We start from the raw sequence: 24,427 nt of genomic DNA, 5'->3' as shown, positions 1-24,427 counted from the left end.
TGGTAATGGCAGCTTCAGGGTTGAACGGTGTATTTCTGTTAGATAATCAGCAAATCAATGATTTGCTTTCACCATGAAAGCTATGTGATGTATTACAATGTTTATGCCTTATCCCTGGCATTTGAGTATTCTGTTAATTTATGTGAATCTGCATCAGTGACAGGGAAATCAAGTTTTCATTACAGACTATTTCCCTAAAATGTGAAAACTTGAGGACTGAAAGAATTCTGCCAATAAGTTGCTTTATCAGGTGTTCAGATAAAAAAAAAATCAGTTATGTGAGTGTATTTGAAGACCCCAAACACAACTCAAATTCTAAAGCTATTTATAAATGCTTTAATTAACTACGTACTATTAACTATCCAAACTTAGTATGGTAGCTGAGTAGATTTAGTAGTAAACTTAGTAGAGTGAATGAATGTTCCCTATAGTAGGTGTTTATTTGTGTAGTCATGACTGTAAAGCCTTCTAACCTAAATGAAGTAAACAGTCTTTCTCTAACTGTGACAAATACATTCTTGTATACGTAACTAAACCAAATACAAATATGTACATTGCCTTATGTGTTTCCAGTTGTTGGAGATGTTTTCTGATTTGGTCTCTTCACCATAATCCACATATTAAGTTGTCATTCCGTTTATATATCTAACATTAAATAACTATTTCTGTTTTACCATCCATGTACAACACAGCTGTGTGTGAAGGTTAACTTAATGTGAAACAAATGTGAAGTCATTTTGAAATTAACCTGAGCATATTTTTGTGTTGTATATTCAGTAAAAAAGGAACAAACAAAAAACGCCAAAACAAACAATAACAACATCATAATATCCTAAAGTTGCGTAACTTTTTTTTTCTCAGATTTAGTCTTTTATGTGTTTTTGTTACTCTCTGTAAATGTTGAGTGTTTGAGTTACATTATCATCACTATCATGACTGAAAAAGCGATGCAGATTTAGGACAGGTTTGCGATTGTTCATTTTGCTGCATTAAAGCGTGTAAACAAATGTATGTTTGCCATTCCAGCCACATTCATATGAAACCATTACAAATGTCAGTAGGGCATGCAGCCAATATTAAACCATATTAACACTGTGACTCTGTTGCTAACCATTTCTTATTTGCAATGATGCCAGTTTAAATGCCGTTTCTTGCCTAACAGGGAATTACAAATGCTAAATCAAGCAGCACAAATGAATGTTCACTGCGCTTGTCAGGGCTGGATGGAAATTATTCATGCAATATGAATCTTTTCCCTCCAAGATGAGAGAGTATGTCATCTGCACTGCATGATGTGTCTTCTCTAATGGATACAAATACTACTCTGTTATGAAAAGGACTTCAGAGGTTTTTTTTTTGTTTTGTTTTTTTTACAGTATTACAGTATTTGAATGCAAACAATATTTAAAATAACATGTTTATGCTAGCGTAGAATGCAACAGCTGCAGGTCTGTTTGAGTGTCTTTCTCCTTCTCTTCCTTTCTTTGTGTGTCAATGTTATATATTTGAAATATTAAACAGTAATATCTGTTAATTATATTAGTAAACAAAACAAATATGACAATACTATAAATAATCTATTGGTGTTGATTGTGTGTTAGCAGATGCTTTCTCTTTTCCCGACTCACCATAATGACTCTTTTAGCATCTTCATCTGAAACCCTCCATGTTTTCATGTTCATGGTGCCTGAATGACATACTTCTTTATGAGCTCTTATTTTTAATTAGAACTTTTATTGCTTTTTGGGGGGCAATAAACCATATTTAAGCTTTAAAATTAGGCCACTCAAATTTGTGTATGGTGCCAATTTGTAAGGCACCTAATAATTTGTATTACCCATATAAAACCATGTGAAGAACTGCCCCGTGTCTGCTGCCTTGTGTGACTGTTGGAGAAGGAGCAGTGTGACCTTAAAGGTGAAAAATTTTACAGGAGAAAATTACTGAGAGTCAGATCAGAGAATCAAAGATTGTACACAACTAGTAAATTCATCTTTGTGAATAAAAACATTGCCTAACCTGAAGAACAGCTGAAGAAAAGCCACCCTGCACAGTTGTCTTGGTAATGAAGTTAAAGGAAAGATCCGATGGTTGCCCTTTTGTCCAATAGGGAACCATGCACAACTTGGATATTACCTCGCTGAGGCAGCACTTAAAGACTATACCTTCAGCTCGCTGTGAGCCAATTTCATGGCTGATCTCCTCAGTGTGAGGGAGTGCGACAGGTCAGTTCTATCCCAGCAGGAAAGGCTTGACCCAGTGGCTTTCGACGACTCTGTCAATGGGATGCATTCCAGTGATGATTCTTTTTAACAGGGTCAAGAGAAAAATCCAATGCAAATGAAAGATTTATTATTTATTCATGCATGTCCTTGCTATTGCACATTTTTGATTTCCCGAAATAATTACAATGTTTTTGACCAAAAGACTGCACGTTCACCTCAAGTATGACCTCTATCCGGGTTTAATCGAGGAATAATTCATGAGATTTTGAATACAGTTGTGTTTTTAATTTGACTGAATTTTTGTTAGTAGGTTGTGAAACAATAAACAAAATACCAAACTATTACATTTTAAAGCCTACTCTCACATTCTGTCACTTTTCTGTCAGAAAAAACAGTTTTTATATCAGAAGAGTCTGATCATCAGCAGTAATAAGTCAATCTGCTACACTCATGCGTAACCGTAACATAATTAGAAAAAAAGACACTCTAGACTTGATAAACATGAGCAAAAAAATCATTATCTGAACTATTTTCAAATGCTTAAGACCATGAAAGAAATGTTTACATTTATATAAGAAATATAAAACACTTCTTTTTCCTTTTTCATATTTCCAAATCCCATTTGACAAAGTCACATGATTAGGTAATTATTTGTATTAATTATATATGATATAATCAATATTTATTAAATTAATATTTAATTTAATAAAAAGAACTAAAGATAAAATTAATTAAATGGTTACTGACAGTAATTACTAGCTCTACATTGACAAATGTGCCCTTGTTTCGTATTGAAATGTTTGTTTATTGTATAGAATATTTTAATTTTTAATGTCACTTTGTACTTGGGTTTGTGTGTCCTGTTGGACAGAAGCATCTGACTGCTATCGCAACATGATGAGTCATTAATGGAATTAACTATATTGTATGACATGATGTGTTAGTGTAATGGGGTTCATTTATATAGATTTCACTGATTCTGATTCTAATAAGAAAAAAAATCATATTTCCTAAATGAACAGCTGAAGACATTTCTATACAGACAAGCCTTTAATTAATTTGTTGTTTTATGTTGTCGTTTTATTGTGTTACATTATGTTTTTTTAATTTCTGGTTTCATTGTGAAGCACTTTGTGATTTTTATCTGTGAAAGGTGCTGTATAAATACATTTACTTACTCAATAGCAAAGATTGATGAAAAATGAAATTCTGCATGTTTGTCCGGATGGACATTTTTATAACTTGAGGAAACACTCGAATTGGACATGTGACATGTGAGAGCAGGAAAGAGCTGTGGATTTATTAGTAACTGCTTTTTTTCTGTTCTAAAGCATATAAATTGAAAAGACACTTTCTGAGTCCATTCTAATGACTTCCTGAGAAGTTGTTCCTCAGCTGCCACCCTGTGAAATGCAAAAGATTTATAGGTTTGCTTTTGCTCAGTATTTAATTAGTTGAGGGAAATGACAGGTTCTCTGAAAAGCTAACTACTGTATGTGTTTGCAGGGGAAGCAAAGAACAAGTTACATTGGTAATAGGGCTCAGCTTTAGACTTCCCTGTCATTACTGGATTTATAGTCAATTTAGGCAGTAGGAGGTCTACTTACACCGAATCTTTGAAATTCTATCCCTCTATGGCTGCCTCTGACATACACATGAGGAAAAGCAAAAAATTTGAAATAATTCTTCCACTGAGAACCCTTTAATTAGTGGTGTAGGCTGACCAATAACATTTAGTATTCTAAGCAGGAAAACTGCAACATAAAACATTAAAACAACTTATATTTATATATTATAAAGAAACAAACAAAGTAACAGAAAAAAGATGACAGTAATGAAATCAAAGCATCTCTTAATAAATTCTATGAAGAGCCATCTGGGAAGCAGAAACATGATGGCATGATATTCTATGTCTTTCGAGGCACTGCCATAAAGTGATGCTGCAGTAACCAGTTGCTTAGGCGATAAAGATTTTCTTATAGCAGCACGACAATCTATGGTAGATGCACTCGATAAGAAAACATAGAAAAAAAATATCTGTGCAACGTTATACATGTTAATTAAAAAATTAATTCAGACTCTTGGAATTTTGTGCCAAGATAATGATCTGTTGCAGATTTTTTTCATTAGGCCAATAAATGTGTGTTCTCTGTTCTGCTCGATAAAGCTAGCAACAAAGTTGTATGGAGTGTTTGTTTTCATGGGTGCTTCTAATACATTAAAATATTTATACACAACAGAAGATGGATGATCTCTCTGTAATTCAGAAGTAATAATTTTGCAATTACAAAATAAAACATTTTTATTTCCTTTTTTAGAGTAAAATATAGACACATAAACCTCTTTGATAGTCAAACAGTTCTTTAAGCTACAGTAGCTTGGCTCAGATGTTAGCAGTTCTCCTTTACCTTTCTTTTTTTTTCTTTCCTTTCCGATTTTGCATTGACAGATGGTTCCTTTCTTCTTGAACGGGAATAAAAACATTGTTTTTCCTTTTTTTTCTTTTTTACAAAAAGAGCAATTCATATCAATTTCAAACATAGTCAATAAGGGTCTAAGGTTGTTTTGCTAGGAGTTGTGCTGTAGGTGCTTTAGACTATTTGCTTGTGTGATGCTCTTGCTTTACATATTTTTCATGTGACTAACATTAAAACTCAAACATTATTCATGTATTTTAACAGTTGCAAAGAAACTGTATATTGTGGATATTGTGAACTTTCACTTATTGCCAACTTAGAAACTGTAAGAAACTGTCTGTGTTTGTCTATGTGTGTATTAACAACTGCAACTCTTCACCATGTTGTGTAACTTCTGAGTGAGAAAACTGGAACATTTTAGCATAAAATAAAATTCACTAGAAGATAAGGTCAGTGGTGATGTCAATTATAGGTAAATTAAAAATTAATAGTACCGAGGGCAGGGGCAGATGTGCCTGAGGCTGCTTCATAGCTTGCGGACAAGATACTGACATGTCTCCTATTAATTATGACACTTATCCATTCCATTAAAATGTCTAGAGAGCTACTAAGTGATGGGTATCTGGCAATTACTGAGTAATGATGGGAAATATTAGATGACATCCTCTTTACTGCTCCTGAAAAGACTTTCAACAGACGGCCACTATCTAAGATACGGCCGGGGGAATACCACTGAGATTCTACTCTGTCCTTTTTTTTTACTCTTTGCAGAAATTTATTAACCCTGATACTTTATATTTACTAGTTTATTTTCAAGTGCTCTTATATTTTCCCAACCACAGGTACACATTGTGCCCATTTAAAGTCTAATGGTTTAGATTTTGGCATCAATTACATCTAATCATCTCCTGTCATTCTCTTTTAAAGAAGGTCCTTTCACAATAAAAGAAAAAAAGATGCTCATATTAGGAAAGGTGCAGCATGTTACCTTTTACATGCAGCTCTCCACTGTGACATTTCATTAACACTTTGATATGAAAAAAAAAAACATCCCTTTTCACTTTTTTTTTATTCAGTGCAGTATATGGCTCAATTACAAACAAATAAGTGGAAGGCTAAGTTGACTAAGGTGGTTCAAAAGAACTTTTCCCAAGAATCATGCCCTCTGAGTACATGTTACCATTCAAGTGTAGTTATTGTAAAAATATATGGTTCTATTGTTTCTGGGTTTGCAGGTAAAGAAGCTGAAACGTGTCCTTCCAGCTTCCAAAAAGGCTAGAATGTCAGAAAAGGGTTCATTTTTGCCTTGTGCAGTTGTGATCCTTGTTACTGTGGTAGTCTTGAATATTGCTTGTTGTGTTATTGGCTTTTCTATTGGTCGTAGAGCAATATTTGCTAGCTCTTTTCTCATTAGTTTACAAACTGGTAAACAAACTCTTGTTCTAACCTACTGCCAGGAAAGTTAGATGGCCAAAACATTTCTCCTCAGTCACCTTTGCAGGTCGAGATAAAAACAAATACACCAAAGTTGTAGTAATGTGAGATGCTGCATTATTATCTGACATTTCTTTTAAATACAAAAACACCTGAGAAAATAAAAATGTTTCCTTTTGCATAAATACAAACCAAAACCTTTTTTAATATGTGAACTAACCTACGAATTCAAAAGTGATAACTCGACGTCATATTCATATTCACACTTCGCTTTAAATTTGCAAGTGTGGCGTTAACTTATGTTTTAAAACTGACTGACTGAGGATTTTACGCAAAGGTTATAAACCTTCTTAATATGATACAGCATCACAGATGGAATTAAGATTGGATACCATATTTTTGACATAGAGAATATATTTTAGAAGAAAACCGAACACAAAGAGATGACAACAAAATGCATGTATGTGTAATTTCTTGTTGTTGTCATTGAGAGTGGAGAGTTCCAACTGGAACAGAGCCAATAGCAGTTCTTGTAACTGCCAGATTAAAAGCTCTACAAACTGTCTTATCAAATATGATGCTTTTACAATTTCCATAAAATTCAATTACTAATAATTTCATTACATTTTATATAGTTTTATATAGGATAGATTCTATCTATGGATACGTTGCTTTCAGCTATTTAACCACACATATCACATGTATCCAAGTCATAGAGTGTGGAAAGTCTTTCACTGGTCTTTTTGAAGTGAGATGTTAGATAATTTCAGCAGACTAACACTAAATCTTTGTGCATTTATCTTTCTCCTGTAGGGTGATGAAGTCCTGACCGTCATCAAAATGAAAGCACAGTGGCCCGCCTGGCAGCCGCTTAACGTGTAAGTGATATGTCTTTAATTATGATGATGCCTATTTGTGGTTTTGGAAGGTTTATAAGAAATGTAACAGCACATTATTTTATGCTTTATACCAGGACGTTTCAGTTATCGTAATATAAATAAATAAATTAGGTAATTATCATGTCATGCATTCAAATATTTCTGAGGTTGTGAAATAAAACTCTTTTAGACAATAATACATAAAAAAACATTTTTCACTTATAAATCGATAAACAAAATTCATAAATTGCCTGAAAACCCTAATTGATTGTATAAAATGAATAATACAAATAGTTAAACTTGCTTTTTAATACTGTTTAGGACTTAGATGTGTAAAGATGCATAAAGGCTTGTGAGCAAAAATAAACTGTCAAGGCCCGCGGTACTCATTTGTATCTTGGATCTGCAGTGTATCAATGACAGACCAAAAACAAATAAATCATAAATTTATCAAACCCAATCCTGGCAATGTGATAATGTGATATGGGGCTATAATGTGTCAGAGCTGCTACACAGGAACAAGTTTAATCTAAATTGACTAGGATCACTTCTGGAATTAGATGATTTTTGTTTGAAATCAATATATCTCAGATATATACTAGTGTATCTCAAAAAAAAATTAGTTTTGATGATTATGGCTTATAGGTCATGAAAATAGAAATGCAGTATTTCAGATTATTAAAATTTTTAATTTTAAGTTACAGTGAATTATTTTTCAAACATTATGAATATGGTCTAATCAGTCTATTCTAGTACACACAGTCATCAACACCCTCCGCAAGGAGCTACAGACGGTCATTACTGAAAAAGGACTGGCTGGCAGAGTGCTTTATCGTAGTCTTGAGCCTCATTTCTTCATATTTTGCTTCCAAGGAGAAAGACTTTCTTGTAAGGCAACAACCAGGCTGGACCCAAGTTGCAGGCTGTGCAAACATGCCCCAGAGACTCTCGAGCACATAGCTGTAATATAAAAAAATTCAATATGGGACACTATACAGTGAGAGGCACAACCAAGTTACTGGGATATCATAGAGGAACATTCATGCCACATGGAAGTTCCCAGCTCCTGATGGGAGATACTGCCAAAGGTGGTTAAGAACCCCAAAGCTAAGGTCCTGTGGGACTTCAAGGTCCTGTGGGACTTCAAGGTCCAGGCAGTCAAGCAGCTGCTGGCCAACAAATCAGACATTCAGATGGTTGACAAGGAGCAGAAGACCACAGTTATGATTGATGTGGCAATCCCCTGGGACAGCAACATCAGAAAGAAAGAGCACAGAAAAAAACGGAGAAGTACCGAAGGCTGAAGGGATAACTTGAACAGATGTGGAATGGTGAAGTCCAAAGTGGTCCCAGTGGTAATAGGAGCGTTATGTGCTACAACCCCCAAGCTGAAAGAGTAGGTCCAGCAGCTTCTAGATACAACATCAGAGGTCTCTGTCCAGAAGAGTGCAGTCTTAGAAACAGCTAACATATTGCACAGAACTCTCAACCTCCCAGGCGTGGACCTGAGGTTAAGGAACAAACACATACTCACTATCTCTAATTGATGAAATTTCAAAATCTTAATCATCTTAGGTTCTTTAAATGCATCATTGATTGCAGTGCAGTACTGATTTCATACCAATATTTCAGGGATTTGTTGAGCCATTTCAAGCAAGAAGCCTTATCAGTAGAGTTTGTTCAGTACTGTGAAAAAATGACTCAGTTTTTCACCCAAGTTCACTAACACTAATTGGTAGTGCACTAGAGGCAGTGGAGCTGTTTTGTAAGGCATTGGGGAATGTGCAAATTGAGTCTATATTTGAACTTTAAAGTAAAAAGTCACGTTTATATTTTGTTTTTTTTAAATCTTACAAATATTTTAACTGCATTAAGACATAAAGAAATGGGATTACCTTGAAGTAAAAAGATGGGAGGCAAGAAAAAGAGTCTATATTATTATCAGTTACAACTGCTTTTGCTTTATCATCTGGCTTGAATGATACAGTGAGTTTTTGAAAGATTTTGCATGACTAAATCATCGTGTGAAGTTTTTAAGATGAAGTTATCATTTTAAAGTCGATCATCAGAGCTCGCTGATCAGGGAAAACCACCAGCGACACTAACTTACTGTTTGCTTATTTATTTACCCCTATATTCATATGAGTCATTTGCTTTCTCATTCATGTCAACAACAAGAACCTGTTTTAATCCGTTAGTATAGAAAAATGTCCTGTGTGTTGTTGTGTGTGTGTTGTTTCTTCAACCACAGAGCTAGAATAAGGGCAATGGGATTAATATCTGAATGGAAGAACACAGCCAGAAATAGAAGCAATGATATCCACAAGGGCTAATTAGCCTACCCTGCTCTGTATATGCAACCAATTAACTGTTTCACACAGTGATTATGAACAGCACATGCGAGAGTGTGTTGGATCAATTATGTTGGTTGGAAGAGGAAAAAGGAAAGGACATTTTATGTAAATAATTACAGAGAATTGCCCTCACCATGGTCACTGTGCGTCAAAAGAGTTAAGTACACATTTCAGTCATGAAATTAGAAAATGCACCATGTAGTTTTTAAAAGAGTCTTATTAGGTTCGCATATGAAATTACATACAGTGTATGGATATTTATGGAAGCAAAACATAAGGTTTGCTGGTACCTTTGTGTGTTAAAGGTACCAGCAAACCAGAGCATATGTCTAAGGTGGTGTGTCTCAATGTTTGTGCTTCTTTAGGTGTATGAATGACTTTTCTGTGCAAAGTCTAAGTACAACCCCTAGACTAAACACAGAATAGAGATGGGCCTTTATCCCAAAGTTAAAGTGTCCATAATAATATGCTTTTATTATAGATTCCTGCCAAAATAGGTTTATGTGCTTTAATGCTAAAAAACAAATTGTCTTAAACTGAGCATTACTGAAACACCTCTTTTCAATCTGTCTAAGAAATGCTAGACCGATTGTCTAAGAATCGCTTCCCCAGATGTTCAGTTTGCTCTTTTGACTAGCTAGCATGATGAAAGTTCAGTTCTCTGAGTATTCCCCAAAGTTGCCATGTCTAACAAAGCTATTTTGTCAGCTGGATACGCCAGATCCTCTTCTGAAAATACCCAGCTAAGAGTATTTGAAAGCAGGTGCAGGATTTTTTTGACTGAGATGCTTTGTCTGCAATATTTGGAAGTAATGTGTTGCATTACTTTGATAGCAATATTGTTGTAGTACAGACATGAATACTCAGAGACCAATATTTGTGCATCCCATCTCCATTGGGATGGTTGATGAGGTGTTGATGTAGTGTTTCTCAACACCTCTTCACTTTGATTGGACGTTTTGGATGAAACATGACAACCACAAGAAGCACTGTTTTTTACCCAAAGTTCAAAATTTTCAACTCTTGACTGAGTAAATAAATAAATAAACCAACAAACTACTCAGCGCTCAAAGTGAAGAAGCAGCTCTGTGCCTCAGTATGCTGCAGGTGTTTCTTCGAGTCAACACTCTGTTTACAAACATCTGAAAAATTATCTTTCTTAGGTTTCTCATTCTTATCTCCATAGTCCTTACACTGTCATATCATTTTGCAGTCAGTACAGACTGGTACTTTTCTTGTTTAAAAGACAATATTTTAAACCTGAACTCTCACCTAGTACAAATAACGCTGGCAATTGTATTAAAAGTAACTGATCCTGAAATAGTCCAGGTAAATGTCATGATCTATCTCAGCTTCCTGACTGTGAGAGTCTGAGGCAGTCTTAGTTACTGTCTCTCTATAAAATATTACAGAAATAACGCTGTTGGTTTCAGTAATAAGAAATTTAACATGTAATTAAAAGAACTATCATTTCAATATTGTTTTCCACTGAAGAAGAAAACTCTTATTTTCCTAAATATTGCAAAGCCTACTGTAACACCAGCATCAGTATGGATAGAGGTTTTGTGTTAAGATGCGCTAAAACAAACAGATCGTTTTTCTTCGAAAATGCAATAAATCAGTTTTAGTGCACAAAGTGTTGCTTCTTACAATCTCAGTTTGAGCCTTTTCTAAAGGTTAGAAGAAGGTTACAACTTTATTTTCACAAACTACTAAAGACCACTTCTCAAACATAACTTCATTGACAGCGTTTGCTTATAAACTGAAACACACACATTTTCAGTCCCAAATAGATGTCAGTAAACCATTTCAACACCAGTTTTCCAGTAGATTTTGTTGTGGGCGTTAACATAATAGATATTCCTGAAGGCTTCACACAGATTCTGACGAGTCTACGCTTTATTCTCTGACTCACTCCTAAATCACATTTTTCACTACAATGTTGCGCTTTCAGTTTCCAACTAAACATCTTTTTATTAGTTTCACTGTTTCTATCTTTGGTCTGTAAAAGATAAATAAATAAATGGCAGCTTGACAGCTCCATGACACTCACACTGGCTTCTTATTGCCTCCCCGCTCCCGCTAACCAGGACTATGGTGTTATTCTGTGAGTTTTATGTGAATAGCAGCTAAAAGCTTTAAGTACTTTATTATACAGTCCTGTGCAATGACTTGCTTCTAATTTTTAAAGTGCTCTTGAGCAATAGTTTTCCAGGCTTTCTGAAGGTCTTTCAGAATTTTACTTTGGACACTGGCTGCTTTTTCGCTCATATTCATTCCATTACCTGGCCATTTTAAAAGGATTTTTAGGTCATGCATACGAAAGGGGACATAACTCAAGCGATGAACCAGTGTTGTGTCTCACAACAGACAAGCTGTCAAAAAGCCCATTTTAAATTGGCACTTTAGGCACTTTATTCCGAGCAGCCTGTCACAAAAACACATCATTTGTTCCCATTTCTTGAATTGGATCGCCAATAAATGCCAGTGATAAAACAATTTGACAGGCATAAAATAGTATTATACCAAAGAGCTTATAGCCAGAAACCTTGGCATATCTCAGTATGGTGTACAGTGTGCCCTTAAAAAAATTAGGAAACCAAACAAGTGGAGGATGAAAAAAAAAAGTGGGAGGCATAAAATAAAATAATAATAACATAAAAAACAATTTGCAACAAAACAGCATCTGAAAGTCATGTCCCTAAGAAAACAGGAAAAAGCCCAACAAGACCTGAGAGATGGAGCTCACCCTTCAGCTGAACTATAAATGATCACATTGAAATAGTGACTGTTAAGAAATCATTCGTAAGGAAGGGAAACGGAGAGAAAAAACTGAAAATCAGTAGCAACAAGTCTCGTGAAGTGATAAAAATTCTAAAATTTCCTTTCATCAATATGTACCGAGGGGGTCAGGAAAGAAGTACAACAGTACAGCAATCTGTAAAACACAGGTGAGGCTCTCATTGTTTTAGGCTGCATTTCAGCCAGTGGTGTTGGGGATCTTGTCAAAATTTTATAAACCCAGAAAAATATGATCAAATTTTAATTCACCATGGATAAAAAAAAAAAAAAAAAACATCGGTAATGGATTGGCCTCTTTAGAGTTTGAGCCTAAACATTATGGAAGCAGTGTGAGAGCATCAGCCCATTTTATGTTGTGTGCACAAAACATGCACGTGATATGAAACAATAGCTTTATGTCGTATAATAGAATATAAAACAATTGCTAGCAATGCAATAAGAAGCAGTGGAAATCGATCAAAAGTAACTTTGTCAAGAAAAAACTTTGTTTTTCATTTGTTTGATTTGCATGCAGGAAACATTTCCTTTTATCTTAAGTAAGTAGTCTATGTCTCCTTTACCAAGCATAACGAACGCACCGATTAACCGCCCACACAAGTCATTTTTGAAACTGTCATATTCACGGGAGTGACTGAATATATCCCTGTACCAACATTTTGACACCTACTAAAATTTATATCAACTCTCTTCTCCAAAAACACGCCTGCGCGTATTTATAAACCAAAACATTTTGGAATTAGTAAAACATTTCACTGGGGTTATCTAGGGTGATTAATCCCCTGCCTTATTTGCAACCAGCCGTGTTCTGTCTCTTCTTTTCTGTCAATTACACCTGACATTTTTGTGGAACCCAGGTGGCACTCTGAGATAAAGCGGAGACTTGCAGTACTCTCTGAACGGAGACCCGGGGGAGTTGAGTCAAGTTGTGTGTTCTCAGGGGATAACAGTTATTTCAGCTCCTCAGAGGCATCATTAGCAGAATGTGCAAGTGCAGGACAGAGTTGGCTGAAGTCATAGGTTTATGTAGCCATGATGACAGGTGAAGAGGAATCACTGGCTAATTGTATCTCTTAGAAGAAGCTTCTTGCTCCTAAATATTCTTCTGTTATCTGGAAAAATTCTTGCAATTAGTTTTGCTGTTAATCATTGGTCAAGTAAGATGGTGCAAGTGTGTGAGTCTCCAGTGTTAGAACAGAGTAAATGTAGTGTGGAGATAGATGTGGTCTGACAATCTGAATCTATAAAAAATGTCAAAGAAATTTTTATCAGTTACTATGACTTTTAAGCTGTATATTTATCTTCTTATATGCTGCCTGTAAAATTCCACAATATTCCAATATTAGATAAGCTTTCCTTCTAGCTGAGCATAATATTGAGAGTGTTGTTTTTCTTATTTCTGCTTCAATTTATATTAACCTTTGTGAAACTATAATAATCTTGGACCAAGTTGCATGGCAAAATCCAATGTGCCAGGAACCAGAAGTACAAAATATTTATTTTCACATCACAGCTTGAATGTGCACACAACATTAAAGACACCTGATTCGGTTCAGCTAACTCTGGATATCTCTTTTGTGATTGATGGACTGATTAAACATTCCACAACCTCAGAAATCTCAGTAACCTGCAAACTGTTTCATTCATTTCTGGGACACTTGAGGGCAAAATTGAAAATGCATGGCCCCACAAACACATGAGGATACAGCAAATGCATTACTGGATTACGTTTTGTCCAGAACAGGTGCAGCTTACCCTAAGGTGTTATGAAGGACACATCCATTGTGTGCCACAGCCTTTGGAGATTCCCACTTGTCAGTTGGGCTCTCCCTTACTCACGAAGTGGTTTGATGCACTCAGAACTCATACTCATGCTCTTCCTCAGGCGGGCTGCCCCCTCAGCAGAATTTTCAGTAGACCGGACACGTCACCTCATGTCCTTCCTGACGATGTTGGGGCCCAGTCCAGACTGGAATGTAGGTCTGTCTGCTGAGGACTTGTGTACAAAGGAGTGTGGTTGGGTCCAAAAGGTGGTCCAGGACCTAATCCCCTGGGATGCAGGCACTGATAGTGGGGTGTCATATGAGGTGGGTACAAATTTTATAAAATTAAATGTAATATGTTATTAATTTACCCTCAAACAATGGCACAGTAAAGTGTTTTTTTTTTCTGTTTTTGCTCTAAGCGTGCTTGTGCTATGTAAAATGTTTTTAAATTTGTTGTGACATCAGCCGTTCCTAAAGTGAAACATGAGGAACTACCATTAATCTAATATATGGTGAGGAAAGCACTTATACCAGTGTTTCTATGTTTGTTAAAATGTAAGATTGTACAATTTACTACTGAGATGTTACTAAACATTGTATGTGAATATCAAAACTTGTTAACATAATAGCTTATTAATTTAATTAGTTAAGTTGTCTTAATGCATGCTCAATAAGCAGTTAAGGTTTGACTTAACTAATTTTAACTAAAACCTTCTGAAAATGATGCAACAACAACATTAGTGTCCCCCACTCAAATAAGGTTACAACCCCACATTCCCTGGGCAATCGCAGCCTTTTGCAAGCTGTTGTTCGCTCTGCCTTTTACCCCCTGGATAACCTTCCTCGCTCTCATCACCAGCTGAGACTTCCCTTCACACTCACATTTTGACCTTGTCATTATACCAACCTCTTCATCTGCCTGTCTGCCCACATTCACAATCACTCCCTCTCTCACATCAAACCGCCAGGCTGCAACAATTCAAGTGTCATCGCCCATCCAATTCTCCTCTAAAAGCCTTGAGCAATGTCCCTCCTTCAGCCCTCACTCTCAGGTGCTGCATGCTCAATATCTCCTGTCAGCACCAAGAGATTAGGCTTACAGTTCGACCAAATTTTGTGACTAAACATGTATGAAACTTTTGGCTGATGTATTAGAGCTCATACAGTTCACCCACTGAACTGTAGCCTCTTGTTTATTTTGGCCAGCCTATCGGTTAATTTAACCTTTTCTCTTCCTCTGTTTTTTACTGTACAAATATACAAAATTGTATTCAGCAGTGGATTTTAAAATATGTGAATTTACCACTTGTGAGAGGAACACCTTGTTCCTCTCACAAGTGGACCTAGAAGAACCGAAAGAAGTATGTAGGCTAAGAAATATAAAAGGCAATTGTGGCAATGAGCCTCAACAATTGTTCTTCTTTAATGCTGGTTGAGGGAAGTCTGAATCCACAGTTTTTGGCTTTTGTTTGACATGCATTTTAACATAATGTAATGACTGCAGATCTCTGCCTCAAATAAATGTCAGTAAATTGCATGTGAATAACACAAAAAAAAAGTTCCTTCTTGGAACTGTATGTATTGGAGCAATGTTAACACAAATGTTCATTTTGTCTTTAGGATCTAAGTAATGCAGTGCACTCTTACGTTTACTCTATCCAAATGCAACATTTTCAGCGCAATGAAAAGGCTCCACTGTTCTAATCTCCATTATTTAAATATTGCCAAAATAAAATAAAATAAGTATTGAGATATAAAACTATTTGTTGTTGAGAATAAAGAATGACCATATCAGTAGTGCAAAAGCTTTTTAAGAAGTCTGTTGTTGCTATTCTGGAAGGATGAGACGTTGCGTCTTTGTTACAAAGTTGTTAAACGCACAGGTCTGTAACAGAGTATCAAGTCTCAACCATTGTACTTTTACAGTAACGGTTGATTAATGACCACTCTTCACCTTTTTGCTTATCCTTACCTCTCTGACAAACAAAAACAGCTCTGCTCTTTCTCTATTTTTCTTTTGGGTGGCCTCAGTGGGGGTTGAAGGATGAGCTGGTCTTCTGCCTCCAGACTGCCTCTGGCGGTGGTGCTTCTATCAGCCCCCTGCTGGCAGACCTTTACTGTTGACTGAGAGTAGCTCCCATAAAAACTACACTGCTCGTCCACAGCTGCTCTCTGACTTTGAAACTTGTCCTTTGTTCAACTTGCATTTTGTGTAACTTTTGTGACTTTGCGCTCACTGTCCTTAACGTGAAAATGTATTTTTCAAAGAAGTCTTGTCAGAGTGTTATTTTTAAAATCCTAAAGCTCCACTTTCTTGTGGCTCATGTATTTTTTCCCCCTTTTTCCTTCTTTGTCTGTGCTTCTTTTAGTCTCCTAACAAGCCTAGTGTGCCCCAGGAAAAAATTCGTCCCTTAACCAGTCTGGATCATCCACAAAGCCCTTTTTATGATCCTGAGGGGGGTGCTATTACCCCTGTGGCGAGGGTGATGGTGGAACGCATTGCCAGAAAGGTTTGTCTGTTTTCCTAACAGTCAAGTCTTGGTTGTGTCTTTGATGGAATAGTGATATAATGCACCCAATTTCATTATGACAGACATACACCGACCTCTAAAGGTAAACATTTAGTCATTATACAGTGTTTACAGTTGATCATTCTTTTTTTTTACCACACTTTGTATTTTAGTTGTGAAAAGTGTTTCAGTGCAATCAGTTTGGTGATCTGAAGAAAGCTCCATTACAGCACACTAAAACTCATCAATCCAGTGATTCCTTTATGAAGAGGAGAGATAGGGGTTTCCTCCCCAAACATGAAGAAAAAAGCTTAGGGAGCATTTTTTATTCACTTCCTGCATTCTGTTAGGGCATTACGGTGAAAAAAATGTGTACATTTAAACCACTTATGAACAAATTAGTGGTTTATTTAAAAAATGTTAATTTTTTGTCATATAATGATATCAGTAGTAGCAATATGTGCAGCACTAGTATTGTGATGTTCAGTACAGCTTGTGAAGGAAGTGCAGCATAAACATTTAGTTAATTAAACCATTTAATGCAGGTATTTAAATTAGTTTTCTACAAGATATTAAGCTTTTTCAATTATGAGGAGTGATGAAACATTATCGCTGCAAGAGGGCTCAAAGGTTAGCAGTCCTTCAGTGGCATCTAGAGGCAGCTGTGGGTATTTTTTATGCATGATTCTGTGTTGACATCCACAAATTATGAAATGCATTCCTGTACTCTATAGTCATTATCTATATTGTGTGCCTACCACAACTAGGATCATTTTAAATGTATGGTGACCTTTTGCTTACCTGTGTGCTTCTGCTAGCCCTAGGAGGTGAATAGAAGGACTGAACAAGAATAAACAGAAACCCAGAGCAACAAACCACTTCCACAGCGGTGGACTATTGTAGCAATATAAATGTCTGTCTTGTGTTCACAGGGTGAACAGTGCAACATTGTCCCAGACAATGTGGATGACATTGTAGCAGATATTGCCCAGGAGGAGAAAGAGGAAGGTCTGCATCCTGTTCCATTTTCTCTTTTTCACACACCCAAGATTAAAAGCACACTTAACAATGGTAGGCTATTATAGAACGCCTATTCCCCTTTCTATCCTGCAGATGATACTCCTGAGACATGTATCTACTCAAACTGGTCTCCATGGTCTGCCTGCAGCTCGGCCACTTGTGAAAAGGGCAAACGAATGAGGCAGAGGATGCTGAAGGCACAGTTGGACCTCAGTGTTCCCTGCCCACACACTCAGGATTTTGAGCCTTGCATGGGGCCTGGATGTAGTGATGAGGGTGGGTATTTATCTAAAAACAAAAACTAATCGCACTGGGTTGGCCAGAAAAAAATAGAAGACTGCTTTGAAGATGGAGAAACAGTATAATTAATTAAGATTCCTCCACAGATTCCCCATCCACTGAGCACCTTTATGAGCATTTTTAATATCTGTGATAATTATCGTACCCATTAATGTCTTGAAAAAGTTATGGCATGTTTTGAAATGCTTCTTTTGTTTGTTATTCATAAAATACCCGAGGTAGCACTCTACAGCAGCAGGAACGTTAGAGTAGAAAGACAGGCGAAGAGAACACTTTGTTTCGAAGAGGCCATTAAGCATATTTATTTATAAGAGACATTTGGCTGTAAATTGTACTCTGTGTTCCGGAGCACTGCCTCAGGGCTGGGTTAGACTTGTTTTATGTTTTCAGACTTCACCTAGCCATTAGTTTGTCATTTATTACACTTGGAGAAAGGTGTTGGTGCTCTGTATTTTGAGATGACTCGTGACACGTATGAATAAATAATGTGAGGAATTCAGCTGTCCATTAAGACTGCGCCCACATTTAAAACAGGCATGATGCCTACATTCAAGCCATTTTTGATTTTCCTGTTCTCTGTTAAATCCTTCACTTTTAACAACAAATGACTACGAACAAAAAAAAACGGTAAAAAGGCCAATTTTGTTATTTATATGTGGCACGGGCATTATCAGTGAGTCTGCACTAACATCATTCTTACTTTTTTGTATTTGTGTTTCTGGTACAATCAAACTTATGATGATAAAAAGAAAGTAAGAATGATTAGAGCATTCGTATTAATAATAATAGTAATATCACTTAACATCGTGAACAATACAATAGTGTTATTCCACTTTGAAATTTATTTTTAATAATTACCATAAATTTGAAAGCAACTTTTTTTCCATAGTCATATTGGCTTTGTCAAAGTTGCTAATGAGATCAAGATCTGTAGATATTATATAAAGAAACTCAGCTATTCCCTTATGAGCAACCACTTGGCAACAGGGGGGAGAAAAAAAATCCCTTTTAACTATAACAGACCTCCAGGAGAACCAGACTCAGGGATACAGGCCATCTGCCTCAACAGACAGCAGAGAGATAAAAGATTAACAGTATGGAACAACAAACAATATTATAGTTAACATAGGAATTATATATGAAAACAGAAATACAGAAAAGCAAATCACAACTGCGTCATTCAGGGAGATTTGATTATAAGCCAAATCATTCTGTGTAAATAATTTGCAAGGGCACCACACTTATACTGTCCAAGAATATTTAACACAATTAACATTTTATATGCAGTTTCATTAAATACAATGCAATTTGTGATTATGTACAGTCAAAATTCATAATTCTTTCTGTTGCCAAAATCATCCGGCCTTTGTTGGATTCATTGGCTGCTTCATCTTTCTCCTTTGACTCTCAAGATGCTTCCACTTGTATGATGTCAGAGTGGATAACCTGGGCTCCATGCAGTGTGTCCTGCGGTGCAGGGACACGTTCCAGGGAGCGTTATGTTAAACAGTTCCCCGATGATGGCTCAATCTGCACTTTGCCCACAGAGGAGACTGAAAACTGTGTGGTAAATGAGGAATGCTGTGAGTTTTTGCTTTCATTTTCCGTTTATCAAACTTTCATATCAACATATTACTTCTCAACTGTAAGTAACACTGAATTTTCTGTACCGTGCACTTTCCTCTTGGTCTTAGCTCCCAGTAGTTGCCTAGTTACAGAATGGGGTGAATGGGATGTCTGCAGTGCCACTTGTGGTCTTGGCATGAAGAGGAGAGAGCGAATGGTGAAGATGCCGCCTGCAGATGGCTCCATTTGTGGGGCAGAGGTTCTAGAAGTGGAGAAGTGTATGATGCCAGAATGTCGTGAGTAGCATCATTTTCAGTCCACAACTATCCTAAAACCTCCTACGGTGAAAATCTGGAGAAAATTGCCCCATTAACACTATCTACACCAATCACAATATATTTCAGCAGTCAGTGTTTTCACATTATGTAAAGTGTTAAAACTATTTTTTGATATAACCAAATGGATTTCCTGTAGTTATTGCCTGAACTTCTGTCATTTGAAATTATTTTTTTCCCCTTGTTCCCTCATGACAAACTTTCTAGTGCCTTCATTCCAAGTTTCAATTATACGTTTTGATTGCATTTAAAATAAAACATTTGTTACAACTTTCCAAAAAAGTCAGGATGCTGTATAAAAATGTAAATAACATCTGAATACAATAATGATACAATAATTAATACACTGTATTTACTTGCTGCAATATTTTTAAGTGTCAAATGTTAAAACTAAGAAATTTGAACATTTTTTGTAAAATAAATACATAGATTATACAGTGCGTAACAAGTTCTTTAGACCATCACCCAATGGTTTATGCCATAGCTGTGCTAAATTAACAGTATTCGTACTTTTTATGTCTCTGTAATAGCTACTCCACCAGGTGTTTAACTACAAAGTATTTAATAAAAATAAAGCAGAAAAAAATAGTAAAACATTATTATATTTTTTGTAACCTTTGTTGATATCAGCTTGAGCATATCATCACCTGTGTTGAATTATATAATTAAATCATTCAGAGGATCCAACGAGATATCAGAATAAAATGTACACGGCTAAAAATGAAAACAGCTATGACATTAAGAACTTTGGCAGCACGACATTTAAAAGACAATTCTGTAGTGCAAATCACTATATCACAGCATGGAGTCAAGTATACTTGTCAAGATGCTGGTTTAGTTCATTACAGATAAGGTCAAAACCCATAAAAAATGGTGCTAAACTGGGCTGTCTACAGTCCAGGCCGTCCACTTTTACAAAAAAATAGCCTATGGCAGATAGAGAGAGAGTGAGGAAGAACAGAACAGGATTACAGCTATGAGTTTCCTTACTTCCCAAATTCAATTGTGTTATTAAAAGAAGTGGTAATACAACACAGTGCTGGAATAAAATTCAAACATATATATATATATATATATATATATATATATATATATATATATATATATATATATATATATATATATATATATATATATATATATATATACATATATATAAACACCCAGCACGCCCATGCGGGCGGTTTATCCTTCAAGCTCGGGTCCTCTACCAGAGGCCTGGGAGCTTGAGGGTCCTGCGCAGTATCTTAGCTGTTCCCAGGACTGCGCTCTTCTGGACAGAGATCTCCGATGTTATTCCCGGGATCTGCTGGAGCCACTCGCCTAGCTTGGGAGTCACCGCACCTAGTGCTCCGATTACCACGGGGACCACCGTTACCTTCACCCTCCACATCCTCTCGAGCTCTTCTCTGAGCCCTTGGTATTTCTCCAGCTTCTCGTGTTCCTTCTTCCTGATATTGCTGTCATTCGGAACCGCTACATCGATCACTACGGCCGTCTTCTTCTGTTTGTCTACCACCACTATGTCCGGTTGGTTAGCCACCACCATTTTGTCCGTCTGTATCTGGAAGTCCCACAGGATCTTAGCTCGGTCATTCTCCACCACCCTTGGGGGCATCTCCCATTTTGACCTCGGGACTTCCAGGTTGTACTCGGCACAGATGTTCCTGTACACTATGCCGGCCACTTGGTTATGGCGTTCCATGTAAGCCTTGCCTGCTAGCATCTTGCACCCTGCTGTTATGTGCTGGATTGTCTCTGGGGCATCTTTACACAGCCTGCACCTGGGGTCTTGCCTGGTGTGATAGACCCCAGCCTCTATGGATCTTGTGCTCAGAGCTTGTTCTTGTGCTGCCATGATTAGTGCCTCTGTGCTGTCTTTCAGTCCAGCTTTGTCCAGCCACTGGTAGGATTTCTGGATATCAGCCACCTCCTCTATCTGCCGGTGGTACATACCGTGCAGGGGCCTGTCCTTCCATGATGGTTCCTCGTCTCCCTCCTCTTTCTTGGGTTTCTTCATCATCATCAACCCAAGAAAGATATATATATATATATATATATATATATATATATATATATATATATATATATATATATATATATATGTGTGTGTGTGTGTGTGTGTGTGTGTGTGTGTGTGTGTGTGTGTGTGTGTGTGTTTGAATAAGACAAATTTCTCAGTCTTAACATTTCATAAGTTGACTTGGTATTATTTCACTTTGTACTATTCTGCATTGCTTTATTATTATTATTTTTTGATTTACACTTTACACAATGCACCAATTCATTTGGAAACCAGGTTGTAGAATATGTTTGATATTGCATTCATCTAAGCAAATGAGAAAAAGTATGTGTTTTTCTTTGGCTTAGATACAATTCCCTGCTTACTGACTCCGTGGTCTGACTGGAGTGATTGCAGTGTAACTTGTGGGAAGGGTTTGAGGACACGGCAGCGTATGCTCAAGTCGCCTGTGGAACTGGGAGAGTGTACAGAAGAATTAGAACAGGTTGAGAAGTGCATGCTACCAGAGTGTCGTAAGTAATGAAATTAACCAAGCACTGAACATGTTCATCTCTAATTTATTAATTTATGTCATTTATCATCTAATACTTGTCATGAAAACTTGAGTCTTCATGTGAACATTTACATTCATAAGGGGACTTCTGTCACAGTAAGAAAGGGCAGATAAACAGAGTTGGTCTTTATCTTGTGTATTCTAAGTTTCTTGTTTATTCTCATTGCGTTGATGTATATTGATATAGATGTGAGTAGCAACATGCCTAACCCTTCCTGAACCTGTCTGAACATGAAAAAAGCAAAAAGTCTGCTTGTCACACTTTTGAGAGTTCTTGAGATCTGTTTCAACAAATGAAATAAGATTAGACTGAACTTCCTGCATGAATGGACCACTGAAATGTCTGTTTTGTTATATGGTAATTATCATGGATTCTCTTACATAATGACTCAGAGTATTGGATTTTGTCAAGGCATATCTTGAATCTTCACAGGGATAGAACGTTTTCTCCAAGACAGTGATCCAAATGTTAACTAAAATTTGATGCAGAAATTAAAACTAATGTCCTTCATTACTTTTGTGTCATCGTGTGATTTATTGTACGGTTACTCATTATTAAGGCTTTTTTTTCATATTTCTTCTTAGCCATAGACTGTGTCATGACAGAGTGGAGCGAGTGGTCAGAGTGTAATAAGTCCTGTGGGAAAGGTCATACAATCCGAACACGCATGGTGATGCTTGAGCCTCAGTTTGGCGGAGATCCTTGTCCCGAAGCGATCCAGCGGAAAAAGTGCAAAATCAGGAAGTGCAACCGAGGACAAGGCAACAGTGATGAGAAGAAACGTCGCAAGGAACAGCGTGAAAAGAGGAGGAGCAAACAGGGCAGAGCTGAAGGCAACTCCGAGCATCCAGGTTGGTATCCACCATCCTTTTTGCTGATTCAGGACTACAACACTTATAATGTACCTCTTTTTTTCTCATTTTTCTTACTCTTAGGGTGTAGAATGAGACCATGGTCAAGTTGGACAGAATGTACAAAGATTTGCGGCGGAGGAATTCAAGAACGCCTCATGACAGTAAAGCAGAAAATTAAGACTGCCCAGCTGTCCAGCTGCAAGGACAGGAAGGAGATCAGAGCTTGTAATGTTCACCCCTGCTAGGAAGGAGTAGGGGAGCAGTGGGTGGTGGGGATGGGAGGATGGGTGGACTGGGAAGAGTACAGGGCACACTGTTGCACAATGATCCAATGCACTCTGTTTAGGGCTGAAATGACACATTCTTGAATCCGTATAGGTTAAATCCAGACATCAGGTCAGCTGTCGTTAACAGAAGAAAAAAAGTCAAACATTTCTCTGTAAGTCTGGATTTAAACTTTAAAGCTGATTCTTTTGTGCTTTCAAACTAGCTCTGACATGACTCTTTTGCAACATTACTGTAAACTTGTTGTGGTATATTATATCTTGAAAAATATAATTATGAACTATAAATTGTTTTCATAAAAAGAAGAACTGTTATATCTTGTGGTATCCTTAAGTAGTACAGTATATTCCAGACTTTAAAGCACAGGTGCCCAGCCATTCCAGTGTTTTATATGCCTTCAGTTGTTCAGTTGTTTCTAGGGAACAAAAAGCCCAGTTGACTTTATACCCGGCTATGTCGTTGTACATGTAGATGCACCACAGCTGACATCTATATGGTTTGGAGCATTATTAGAAAATGTATTATTTTTTTGCAGTGGAATTTTTTGATAAGAATGTGTCCCAAGATTCTTACCAAAGTCTTGTGTAGATGTTTTCTAGATGTATTTCCCTCATTTTGTTTATCTCTGTTCCTCTAACATATTAATATTTTGGAATAATATCACCTTTACAATAAAAGTAAATGTGACAGCTTGTCAAATTGATCTGTGTTTTTATTCTGGGGATTAACAGGCACAGTAACATGGACGGTTATATACCCTTGTGCTACCACTAGATGGGGACAACAAGCCTAAAACCTTTAGGTCATTTCTGAGGCTGGTGCTTTATCTGCCTGTTGTGCCTCGCTCGCTCTATAGAATAGCCACAAGGGGGCAATGTAATGAAGATAATTTCATACTAAGAGACGGATATTTTATTCATTTCTGAATGTTGATTTGGTTTGCAAATAATACTTGAAATTTCCTGAAACTGATTGGGATAATTTGCTGCTTATTATCATTCATAGAGCAGCAAACGGTACGACCTCTATTCAAAAGCCTCCTATCAACAAAATCGTTTTACAGGAGTGTTCTGATAGACAGAAACTGGGGAGCATTCAGGAGCATTT

The 24,427-nt window shown here is 36.7% G+C and overlaps 1 protein-coding gene across 1 annotated transcript in view; it reads left to right on the top strand.

The window, feature by feature from the left end:
* Positions 1-24,014, top strand: part of spon1a (spondin 1a) — a 55,240-nt gene extending 31,226 nt beyond the window's left edge. Inside the window, exons 7-16 of the mRNA XM_026170007.1 lie at positions 6,890-6,954; positions 13,993-14,194; positions 16,243-16,383; positions 17,316-17,391; positions 17,497-17,679; positions 19,116-19,286; positions 19,398-19,565; positions 21,975-22,139; positions 22,766-23,032; positions 23,117-24,014. Coding sequence (XP_026025792.1) covers positions 6,890-6,954; positions 13,993-14,194; positions 16,243-16,383; positions 17,316-17,391; positions 17,497-17,679; positions 19,116-19,286; positions 19,398-19,565; positions 21,975-22,139; positions 22,766-23,032; positions 23,117-23,280 — 1,602 coding nt within the window. The 3' untranslated portion in view covers positions 23,281-24,014. The remainder of the gene's footprint in view (positions 1-6,889; positions 6,955-13,992; positions 14,195-16,242; positions 16,384-17,315; positions 17,392-17,496; positions 17,680-19,115; positions 19,287-19,397; positions 19,566-21,974; positions 22,140-22,765; positions 23,033-23,116) is intronic.
* Positions 24,015-24,427: the final 413 nt, after the last annotated feature.

The sequence above is a fragment of the Astatotilapia calliptera genome, chromosome 1 (genome assembly GCF_900246225.1).
Source record: "Astatotilapia calliptera chromosome 1, fAstCal1.2, whole genome shotgun sequence".
In the NCBI taxonomy this organism is placed as follows: Eukaryota; Metazoa; Chordata; class Actinopteri; order Cichliformes; family Cichlidae; genus Astatotilapia; species Astatotilapia calliptera.
This window is presented reverse-complemented; position numbering and strand designations above follow the sequence as displayed.